Source organism: Chrysemys picta, chromosome 3 (genome assembly GCF_011386835.1).
Source record: "Chrysemys picta bellii isolate R12L10 chromosome 3, ASM1138683v2, whole genome shotgun sequence".
Classification (NCBI taxonomy): Eukaryota; Metazoa; Chordata; order Testudines; family Emydidae; genus Chrysemys; species Chrysemys picta.
In genome coordinates this window covers 84,363,934-84,376,080 of record NC_088793.1, presented here as the reverse complement: position 1 = coordinate 84,376,080, position 12,147 = coordinate 84,363,934, and the positions used below count along the sequence as shown (strand labels likewise).

Genomic DNA, 12,147 nt, shown 5'->3' with positions numbered 1-12,147 from the left:
TCTTACTCTAAAAATGAACTTAACTGCTTCTTAGTTTATCCTGAATGAAAGGCAACTGTAATGCCCACTGGTTTCACTGAGGTTTCACCCAACCTCCATTATAACCGTATATATCCAAAAAACAGGTGAGACTCACAAATATTAGGTTTTTGATATCAAGATATATCTTCAAATTAGAACACACAATATAAATGTTTCTCTCCCTGAGACTTAAGCTAAGTGGAGTGTGTCTGTGGTGGTGGTGGCATAGTTGCTGTCTGGAGTACCTCAAAACTGGATATTTTCAAAAGTACCTCAGGGATTTAGAAAACACAAGTATCATTGATTTTCAATGGGATTTGTGCTCCTAAATCCTTTAAGCGCTTTTGAAAATCTTATCACTAGCTCCAATGGCGACATCTTGAAGGCAGCAATTGGCTTGTTCCACAGGAAACAGCAAAAGGTTCAGAGAGGATGGCTGCTAAAGGAGAGAAGAGGATTTTGTGAGGATTTAAAAAAAATCATGTTGCTAAGGCTCCTGAAAATTTTCTTGTACCTTTTTATTGGCTAGTTTCAAGGTGAATGATCTGTAGTACATTATTTTAGCTAATGGTGAACCTCAAATATCTGAGAATTTTCAAACATAATATTTTGACTCCTTTCCTCCATTAATATAAAATATCCTTAAAATACTATCCACAGCCCAGAGGAGTGCTATCAAACAAGCGACTAGAAACTGAATCTTGAATTAAGTTTTTCACTTCCCAAATTAACAGGAATTATGAGCAGTGTGGAGGTGGGGCACTTGGTTCTTAGGGGAATTTCGGGAAAAAATAACTCTAAATTGGTTTACAGCAGCACCAATTGACCAGAGACATAACTCACTCAGTTCCAATCCTCTTGCCAGAGAAGAGCAACACTGAGAAGATAGTGGGGACCGTACTTAAAGAGTAGATTGTACACAATGACAACCAAAAACTAAACAAACAAACAATCTCCATGAAGGTGCAGTGAGTTCTACCAAATTCTCTGCAGACATGAAGCCTGCAGTCTAGACTCCATCACAGTGTCCCACATCTTCTGGCCTCTTCTGAAGCCATTATGAAAAAGGGTCGGACTGGTCAGATCCCAGGAGCTAAGAACACCCCCAGCCTGGGGAAGTCCTTAGCTGGTACAGTGACTGTTCCAAAGCCCGCTGAAGTCAGTGGGAGACTATTGACTTCACTGGGCTTTGGATCAGGTCCATAGAGAGAGTTCCTCCCTTATCACCCTTGCACAGAGAATGAGAGAGGGTGGAGAGGAACATCAATAAGTGCTCTGGCTATTCTCTCCTGGTGGACAGCCTCTTAAGTATAGCGTAGAGTGTTGCAACCCTATGCTCAGACATGGCGTCTGGATGGCCAATTGTCGGTCAATGGGTCACGTTGGTGTCGTGTGCAACACGTTGGTGTCGTGTGCAACACGTTGGTGTCGTGTGCACCGTCGTAGTGTCGTGTGCCTATTCACGAACCTTCTGCCTGGTCAATTGTACATCACATTGGTACAGTGTGCTACAATACCGGCGTTTCATGTGCATAAACTTAGTGTGCCGGGTGCAGTACCTGTTGACGTAGAGGGCACCAGCTCGGAACCCAGATGGTGTAGGAGCTGGGGACCAATCAAATGCTGGCACGAGTAAGGGTCTTCGAATAAAACTATATCCCGCGCCAAAATCAGGAGGAGTGTCCGCGTGTTAGCTGAAAGGCCTGATCACCCTTTCAGCCAGGGTCTCCTCCAGATTTAGCCGGCTCGTGTCGTGTCATTTCGAATTACATCCCGTCATGCCCCTGGTGTCTGTATTGCTGGTCAGCTGTGCCTGGAGTGTGGTACGTGTATTTTAATTTTTGTAAATATTTTGCTTGCTTGGCCTCTCCTCTTTTTCTCCTTCCTTACTTGGTACCAGATCTCGTGTATAGTATATAGGGGACGAATTGTTGTATTAACTGCTATTGTGGTTAGTTGGTGTATTGCACCAACTAACCACAATTAATGCATGTATAGTTTACTCAGTTTTGTATGTCTGTTCTGGTTTTTAGTGAACAGTTGATTATAGATCATTTAGTTCTTTGTTGTTGGATGTAAATAGACTGTTTCAAGTTACATATATTACTGTTCTGGTGATACTTTTGGTTGATCACATGTTCCTATCTGAATTAGAGTTGTGTGAACATTTAGCTCTGATAGTATTGTTAGTTGGTAAAAGTACTCCTCCCCAGCCCAAATTGTAATTCATTCCCCATTAATAAACAATCACCTGTTTTGAATTGCAATCTGTCTTTGTTTCAATTTTCCTCCTTCACCCAAATACTCATTCGAACCTGCATTAGTCTCGGACATAGAGCAGTCTCCCTGCACTCTGCAGAGCAGAGACTGGATGTAACAGGAAATGTGGGCGACTGTATTTAGTAAATCTTGTGGCATGTTCCTCTTATTCCAAGATTATTCTAACTCTGTTGTAAATCAGTCTTTTTTTTTATCTCAATGTCATAATCACAGAATCCAAAGAAACAGTAGTTACAATAAATTTCTAGTTCAAGATTACTTTCAGGGTTTACTTTAAAAAAAATAGCTGGAAAACAAAGTTCCGACATTGGAGCACTTTATTCAACAAAGTAATCTGTGAATACCAGAGTATTAGACAGACAAGGTGGGTGAGGTAATACATTTTATTGGCCCAACTTCTGTTGGTGAAAGAGACAAGCTTTCAAGCTATACAGAGCTCTTTTTCAGGTCTGGAAAAGGTAATCAGTGTCACAGCTAAATACAAGGTGAAACAGACTGTTTAACATAAGTAGTTAACACATATTCTAAGGGACCATTCAAGGCAATTTATTCCGTTATACCCCTGAAGTCATAGGACAAAAAAGGGGGCGAATGGTTAATGGTTTAAAGATTGTTGTAGTAAACCATAATTCCAGTGTCTTTATAAAGACACTAATTTTTAGTGTCTAGCAGTTAGGAATTTAAGCTTCCAGGCTTATCTTTTGGCAGCGTTGTGCAGGTTTCCTTTGAGGATGAGGACTGAGAGGTCAAATATGGAGTGATCATTTTGTGGAAAGCATTCACCCATGGGTGATAGGGTATTTTTGTCATATCATTTTTCTGTGAGAGTTCATTTGAGAGCATAGTAGTGAATGTCAGGTTTCACCCACAAAGCTCTTATTGGGGCATTTAGCACACTGGATGAGGTATACCATGCCTTGTGATAGGCATGTGTAAGACCCATGGATCTTGAAAAGTGTGTTGGGGGGGGGGGGGCGGAGGAGGTACTGATTATTGTAGCAGTGGAGATATGACTGCAGGTATTACGTGCATTATGGCAGGGTCAGAAGAGGGGGTGCAGGAAAGATTCCTTTCAGGATGTGGCCACCCTAAAGGGTGAGTTGTAATTGCTTAATAATACCCCATGTATGTTCCAGTGTGGGTAGTGGGTGACCACTATGGGTATCAAGTATCAGAGGGGTAGCCGTGTTAGTCTGGATCTGTAAAAAGCAACAGAGTCCTGTGGCACCTTTAAGACTAACAGATGTATTGGAGCATAAGCTTTCGTGGGTGAATGCCCACTTCGTCAGATGCATGATAAGACATGCATCCGATGAAGTGGGCATTCACCCACGAAAGCTTATGCTCCAATACATCTGTTAGTCTTAAAGGTGCCACAGGACTCTCTGTAACTATGGGTATGGAGTCGAAGAGGTTTTTTTTCCCTGTATTGAAGTACACTCTCTCAGGGTATTTGGATGGCCCGTTCCATGATGCAATCTACCCCTCTGGTGGAGTGGCCTTGTTTGAAGGCAGTTTTAAGTGTGTATCAGAGACTTTCTTCTTGGAGCATATTCTGTGATATGTATAGCCAGGACTTCGGATAACAGATTTTTTGGTGTGTTTGGGGTGGTTTCTGGATCTGTAAATATGTGTTAACTACTTATGCTAAACAATCTGTTCCAACATGTATTTAGCTGCGACACTCTGAGTATCCTTCCCAGACCTGAAGAAGAGCTCTTTGTAGCTTGAAAACTTGTCTCTTTCACCAACAGAAGTCGGTACAATAAAAAAATATTACCTCACCTACTTTGTGTCTCTAATATTCTAGGACCAACCTTTGCTATGGTGACATTGTAAACACCAGAGCATGTATAATTTTACTTGACAGACTCCTTACCTGATCAGAAACTGTGTTTCCTGACAGCATGTGCAAACTAATGTATAAATCTTAGTGTAGTAATTATTTTACAAGAACAGAATATACAATATAATGATAATGTACGAGTTAAGAGGCTTTCTTCCTGGGATCAGTGTCTCAAGTCTTAAATCTGTGCGTCTGTGTTGAGAGCATTTGGTTGGGTGAAACAAGGAGGATTAAGATTCATAACTGACCATTTTAAATGGCTTCACTTTTACAAATCCAAATTCTGTAGCTTAATTTTGACTATTCAATGGACCCATTGTAAAATTTATTTATAATATCTATTTCTAGGGCTTATGTAAAATGGCTGCTGTTTCATGGACAGATAGGATTTTTTTTTTAAATATTTCTTTTGCAGACTTTTTTCATTCCCAAATGAAATGAGCTGATAGTATTGTTTAGGTTCCAAATGACAAGTAGCTCAATTAATAAAACACTGCACAGAATTTGCCATGAAGAGAAGCTCTGCTCTGAACAATGTAAGAGAACAGAGGTGAAATATGAGTAACAGAAAAGCTCACAGTGCTGCTTCCTGCCACAGTCTAGATGTAGATGAATTACTTCCCCCCTTTATGATTCTTACACCCCAGCTCTGAATTCATGTAAAATCCTCGATCTTGCAAGAATGCATGTAGCAACTTTATACACCTGATTAATCCCAATGAATAAGATTATTTGTGTGCATGTATGCAGTATGAGGGTAAAAGTTCACACTAGAAATTAAAATATGCTATTCAGTTTTCATCGGAGCACAAAAAGTAGTCTTTTTCTTAAATCTCTCTCATACACCAAAAAAATATGGAATCCAAAAACCAAAAGTCATATCATTACAACCAGGTATTTTCATACTATGTTTCCACAATACCTCTTGAACCCCCTTGAAAAAAAAATCACAAGTAGCCTTTAACATGCAATATTAATTCAAACAACATAAATTAGAAGCACAAAATGTTGTGATTATTAAAAAAGGCAACAATATAAGCAATAAGGCTTTGTATTTCTCAGTCTTGGAAGATTTTTTTTAAAAAGTGTTGGTGAAAATTAAGAGTTTCAGTTGCAGTAGTTTAGTGATGGTCCTTAATCTTCTAACTGTGTAAATTATGATTCAACAGGATACCAATACTCAAGCAAAAAGTTTACTGTCTCAGTGGTTTATAGGACTTAACCATAGCTTTGCATTCTGGTCACAAAAAAAAAAAAATGACATTAATCATCTACATTTATTGGTTGCTGTTTTTAGCAGGTAAATACAAGAGCCTTAGCAACACTGAGCTTTAGAAAGCTACACAGTACCTGATTAAGCTTTTTAGCCTCTTTACAGAATACCCTCTGTCAAGCGCACTAAACGTAAAATACACTATTTCCTCTCTAAAATGTTACAGTTAAAAGTGTATCGCTGAAGTCATATTTGAAAATATCTACATTTCAGTAAGAGATTTTTTTGTTTTACATTTCCCTCCTGAGTTGTGTACATCTGAGTGGATATTGGTATCTCATAATTTATTCTGGAGATAGCTGAAGACCAAATATGTGTCTGACCTAACAAAGCTCCCCAGCATTTTATTTTATTAACAGGGTTCTTAAGTAAAATTGAAAATAAAAAGGTCTGCTAGTTCATATGGCCTCTTCCATAATATGTACAAATACATTTATGACACTTACGTATATGTAAAACATGAGCAACAAACTACTGATCACTTCCTGTAAAACCATGAGCACCCACAACTTCAACTGAAGTCACTGCAAACAGAGTGAAGAGCGCCTCACAGGAGGCACTCAGCATCTTCCAGGATCAAGCCCATAGCTTTAAAAAAAAACCCAGCAAAACAGCTTCTGTAGGTTTAGCAAGCATTTGTGACTGTGCAATTTTAGCTTACATGTTAAAAATATTATAATAGAAATGTTATTTATTGAATATCTGATACACAACTACAACAAGATTCACATGCACAGAAAAAAAGCTGAGGGCCATAATCTCAGCTGGTATAGTCTCATTCTGCCCTAGGTATTCATATCCTTTACATTGGTGGTCCAAATTCTCAAGGCAAAATATAAAAAAAATTAGTACTTCTAAGTAAGGAAACATCGGGAAATCATGTTTAATGGCTCTAAAGGTCAATCTATTAAATCTCAAATATTATTCTTCTAGAGCTACAAAAAAGTTCAACATTTTTTTTAAAAAGCACTGTCCAGTGATGCATAAAGAAATGAAAAAAGGGAAACAGAGAAATTGGATGATTTCTGCTTGTGTGAACTTCACATCTGCAAATGCAAGTAAGTGTTGTAAGCAAAGAAAAACAGGAACAGAAAAATGAATTGAGAAGAGATTTAAAAATATTGTACCTGCTTTGCTTCCTGATTTATTCCAGCCAGTGCTGCTTGGATTTGATGAAGCCCTGTCACCGTTTTTAATTTGGTCACTAAAAAAAAAAAAAAAAAAAAAAAATCTGCTAAAGGACAATAACCAAAATATTTCCTTCTCCAAATGCAATACATAAAAGAACACTGTACACTATAATAAGTGAATATATTTTTACAGTTTCCAGTTAAATTATTATTTTGCCCATTCATATAACTCAATTCTATTTAAATATAAAACTTTCCATGACATTTAAAAAGGAAAACTACAAAAACAATGACACATTTACACCACAAGATGTCACTACTATGGAATGCAAAAACTGATGTGTTTCTATATGCAGACATAAAAATGAAAGCCGAAGAAACAGACACTTCACACAGATCTAGTTTTTATTGTTATCAAACTAAATTTGGACTCGTTTAATTTTAAAACTTGTAAATTCAGCATTTTACAGATCCTTAGTACAGAGAATATGATAGAGTGATTTGTGTTTATCAAAACAGTTTATGTGCTAAAAAATTTTATTGAATATAATAGCATTCTTCACAGACAAGGGGGGCGACTTAGTTGATCAACATTCCTCAGTGAAAAAGTTCTAATTTCCAAGTCTCTGAGAGAGCTATTGCTCATTGCATATAATGACTGTTCTTGTTGTCCATATACTACTGTAACCGCACCACCTAGCCCCTGGTTTGTAAAGCAATTTTGAACATAACAGTTATCCTGGGTCAGACCAATGGTCCATCTAGCCTGGCATCCTATCTTCCAACAGTGGCCATTGCCAGGTGCTTCAAAGGGAATAAACCGAACATGCAGTCATTGAGTGATCCCCTATGAGGGACGTATTGCCTGCCGCTTCCAGCAGCTCCCATTGGCCTGGAGCTGGGAGCCGCGATTGGCCGAACCTGCGGACGCAGCAGGTAAACAAACCGGCCCGGCCCCCCTTAGTAGTCTCTTTTCTAAGCTGAAAAGTCCCAGTCTTTTTGCATAATGCTAGTCTTTGATGTGTAAAAAGTCCTATTCATTATGTGATCAGTTTTTGTTTGGACAAAAAAGAAACTAATGCATGATTTCAGAATCTGTGTTCTGTTGTGTTTACCATAACTCTATCTACATGCCACAATTGCATGGATATTTAAGAACCCAAGTCCCATTAAAAAAAGGGAAAGTTTTTCCTTCTTTAGATTCTTATTTATTTATCAACGAAGACATCATAGTCAAGGTGGTGTACGTCTATGGTTTCTCTTTTCAGGATGCACTTAAGTTAACACATTTTGTTCCAACTATAGCTCACATACTGATACAATTCATCCCCTTAAATTTCCTTCATATAGAGAATAGAAATGTGCTAACAATGCTATTGAAAAGGTCTTACCCGTTAATTTGACTTCTCTAAGGTTTAAAGTTAAACACTTATTTAAGTATTTTGCTGGATTGAGGTCTAAACCCCGTCAGGCCAGATAGTAGATAAAAGTCACCCTGTCAAACAGATGAAGACAGAATAAAAAACAAAACTTTTGTAAGTTTACTCCCCCCTACAAAGTAGGCTGGACTGGCTGACTCTGCTTGATTAGAAACCTTCCAAGAAATTATGTTATAGTGGAGCACCGGTTCCACGTTAGTTAAGTTTTAGCAGAATTTTCTATTTAAAGGATGACTTTTCCAGGGGCATGTCTACACTACAAACTTAAGTCAACCTATGCTAGGTCGACTTACAGCCACCGCAGTCATTACTGCCATGGCTGATGTCCACACTGCCCTCCTTCTGTCAGTGGTGCATGTCCTCACCAGCAGCACTTCCACTAACTGAAGAGGGGGAGCATGGGGAGCTGAGAGCTCTGCCGGGAGCAGGGGGCAGCCACCTGGGCTTCTTGACTCCCTGAACAAGGGAGCAGGAAGCAGGGACAGGGGGCAGCCAGAGCCCACTACCAACACCAGGCTTTTTTGTCAATTTCAGGGCTCCAGCATGGAGCCCTGAAATTGACAAGAATGGCAGCCAACAGCTGATGCGAGTAACGCAGTGTCTACATAGACACTGCATCACCTTAACTACACCAACATAAGCCCTGCACCTCTCCTGAAGGTGGAGTTATATCGGCGTAGTAGAGCACTTACATTGGCGGGAGCAAGGCTGTTGTGTGTAAACGGACATAGTTAGGTTGATATAAGAGGCCTTATGTCAACCTAACTGTGTAGTGTAGACCAGGGCTAGGTGCTCTAAAATCCTCATGCTTACTCGGATTCTCTTGAAATTTGCTGTGCCTCATAAGTGTGCTAGGTAGGGTTAGGCGACCACATTTATGATCAATTGAGCATGGGGTTCCAAGGTACAACCCTCCCTCCAAACTCCACCATTTTACAAAATCAACAGGTTATAAACATTATTTCCACATACCTGGGGCTCAGACCATGATGCTAATCGTCTCCCAATTAAGCTCAGTCTTTCCAAGGCCACAGAATACGAATGCCTTGAAATGATGCCCTGGCCCGGGGGAAATCTCCACAGGTTCCAAAAAGTCCATTGCATGAGTGCCATTCCCCACAGTCCTGGAGACCAAGTGTTTAGGGGCACCATAGCGCCTGAGGCTCTCTCAGGCATATGGAGTAGTGCAGGCGGTCCTGACAGTGGGGAAAGAACTTTGGACTTCGATGAGCTGGGGTGTGGAGACTCAGGTGGTGCCAACCCGCTCAGTGCTGGCGAATGGCATCACGGAGAAGTCTGAGCCAAGGCTACCATAGGGGGTTTTCCCCTAAAGGGTGGCCGTGGTGCCGCGCGAAAGCTGCAGGATGGCTCTCTGCCACTCATTGGTACTGGTGGTGCCAAGTCCTGAATCTCTGGGCACCCTGGGACTGGAAGAGTGAGCAGGCCTCTCGCAGCCGCAAATGCCTCTGGCGTTGATGGTACCACGAACTGACTGGTACGCTGTCTGCTGGAGGATGGCACTTCCCATGCCAGAGTTAGCAGAGCTGGCGGGAGTACTAAGGCTGACAGAGGGCCTGCTGCAGTACCGGGGAGGGAGAGCAGCCCGACACAGGTCTCGCTCTACCCTGATCCCCTTGCCTGCTTCCTTTCGGCACTGGGGAATGACTTCTCCTGGTGCTTATTCTTATGCACCAGGAAGGAGGATCAGTGACGGGACTCTCAACTGGCGGAAGGAGCACTCTACATCAAAGCTGAGGTGCTTGGTGCCCAGTCTAAGCGCAGCTCCGACATTGGTCTTAGGGCTGTCTCCATGAGGAGGACCTTCAACCTCGCCTCCTGGTCTTTCTTGGTGCGGGGTTTGAAGTCCTTGCAGACCTGGCAACAGTCTTTCCTATGAGCTTCCCCTAAACACGCGAGACAGCTCGAGTGTGGGTTGCTCAAGGGCATTGACTTGCCACATACAGGGCTTGAAGCCTGGTGAATGAGGCATACCCTGGCCGCACGGATCAGACAAGCCTCTCCAACTAAGTGCGGAGGCATCCAAAACTCACTAACTACTAAAACTACTACTAACAAACTAACTATATACACGAAAAAAAGAGAAGGAAAACCACTGGGATAAATTGCCTGAACAACGAGGGAAGTTCCAGCAACTGTCACGGGCAGTAAGAAGGAACTGAAGGGGGAGTGAAGCCCCCTTATGCCAGTAGTATGAGCGCAGGGCTCCAGAGGTCACTGGAGTTGACTCAACGGATACCACTGCCTATACCAGAGGGTTTAGAGAAAGGTAAAAGAAATTGTGTACTCATGGACATTTACAAAATAGCTTATTCGTATGAGAAGTTTCTTCCTAATTCCAAGCAGTTAGTGATTAGTTTATGCCAAGAGATATGATATTCCTCATATCACCCATATAAAATTTTAATCCTTTTTGACTCCTGCTTCCCCCCTCTGATCCTTTACCCAGGTGAAACAAATGGACTCTGAAAATGAGCTGGGAAGCCTCCTGCCCCCACCCCCAGTTGAGACTTTGAATTGCTCAAACTGTAAGCAAAGAGCTGGGGCCATTTCCCAAACTGAAGGGAAAACAGGGAGGTAGGAAGCAGCCCAAGGGAGGCTGATCTGGAATAGCAGCCAGGATGGACTGAGCCACCCCTTGTCTCTGTCCCCTTGGGCCAGGACCCAGCAGAGAGTGAGGTCCCAGATTTCCCTACCTTTCTCCCCTCCCCCAGCTGCCTGGAGATCCCAGGAGTCTCAGGAGGACAACGAACTGTGACTTGGCCACTGCTGCCCCAACCGGGCTGCCTAGAAGAGCCATCCCAAGACTAGGACAGACATTTTGACTGAGGCCTGACCATTGGGCCTGCTGGGTCCCAGGCAAATCCCGCTACATGCCTCTACACCTCAACCAAAGACAGCCTCTACGTACATACAATTATATTACTTTGCACTTACTTGGCAACTTATTTTTCTTTTCTTATTTTACATCTGTTAAATATCAGTGATAATTAAATAAAAGTATAAAGAAATAAATTCTTCTTGGATATAAAAATTGTTTTTAGACCTTTAATTGTAGGTGAATGTAACTGGTGAATCTATTCTGCAATTCAACCACAGACAAAATCCCTCCCTCCCCTCCAGTTTTCATGGCAGAACTTGACTTGGATATTCTCTTTACACATACAGAACTCCTTTGACGTTATATGGAGATCCCAAATGTAGGTAGAGCAAAGCACCAGAATCAAGATTGGTCATCTGTATCCAGAGACTGTTCCTCAATATTTTCAACTGGTAAGAGACAGCAGTATACAGACTAGCCGTGGGAGAAGGCCAATTAGGCCCTACTGGCTCCTAGATTTTGGGACACCTAACCCCTACACAAGCCACATACACAAGCTTCCTCACCAGGGGAGAGCTCATAATGGTCTCTTGTCCCTGAGGGATGATCAGAGTGAGACAAGAAAACCAAGAGCAGCAAAGAGAACATAATTCCAGGTCAGCAAAACTATTAAACCAACCTAACCATCACATTGTGATGTTAAAGTAGAAGATGGTGCTCAGAGGTTAAAATGCTCATGGCCTAGGGATGCAAGGGAAGAGACATAACAAGTAAGAATTAACTTTCCCCCCCCCCAAAGCTATAGCAAAGAGGGTTAAGAACAAAATATAATTACTGTGGGAAAGTCAGTGTAGAAGAAGGGCACATTGAATCAGCAATGGCAATAGAAACTATTGTTTGAGGCACCAGAAGAGAAAGATGGAACATAGGGGAGAGCTTGGGGGAGGGAGGGGAGGAAGATTAAATAAATGTGTGTAGATATAGTGTATCCTCCTGGTTAACAAAAAGAAGCACCAAATTTAGCATAAAAGCTATTTTTATTTTCAAAGCAACATGTTTGAATGGTTACCCAACAAATGAGAATCAATCTTTCCTTAGGAAAAATCTAAAAAATAGATATGCAAAACAAAAGGAAAGACATTCTCTCTTTTTATACAGAACATCTACCTCTACCTAGCCATCCATAACAACTACTGAACATTGTTTTCTATCACGTCAGCTATCCTAGGAACAAAGTGAGATGCACTATGGGTACGTCTACACTGCACAAAAGAAATCCCCAAGGCAGCAAGTCTCAGAGAGAAGTCAACTCACTCAGG

At 41.4% G+C, this 12,147-nt stretch overlaps 1 protein-coding gene across 6 annotated transcripts in view; it reads right to left on the bottom strand.

The window, feature by feature from the left end:
• The window catches only part of ARMC2 (armadillo repeat containing 2), a 157,971-nt gene that overhangs the window by 106,581 nt on the left and 39,243 nt on the right, over nt 1-12,147 (bottom strand). For all 6 annotated transcript variants that reach the window (XM_065590190.1, XM_065590191.1, XM_065590195.1 and 3 more), the window contains one exon: nt 6,548-6,624. In XM_065590190.1, the coding sequence (XP_065446262.1) occupies nt 6,548-6,624 (77 nt within the window). The remainder of the gene's footprint in view (nt 1-6,547; nt 6,625-12,147) is intronic.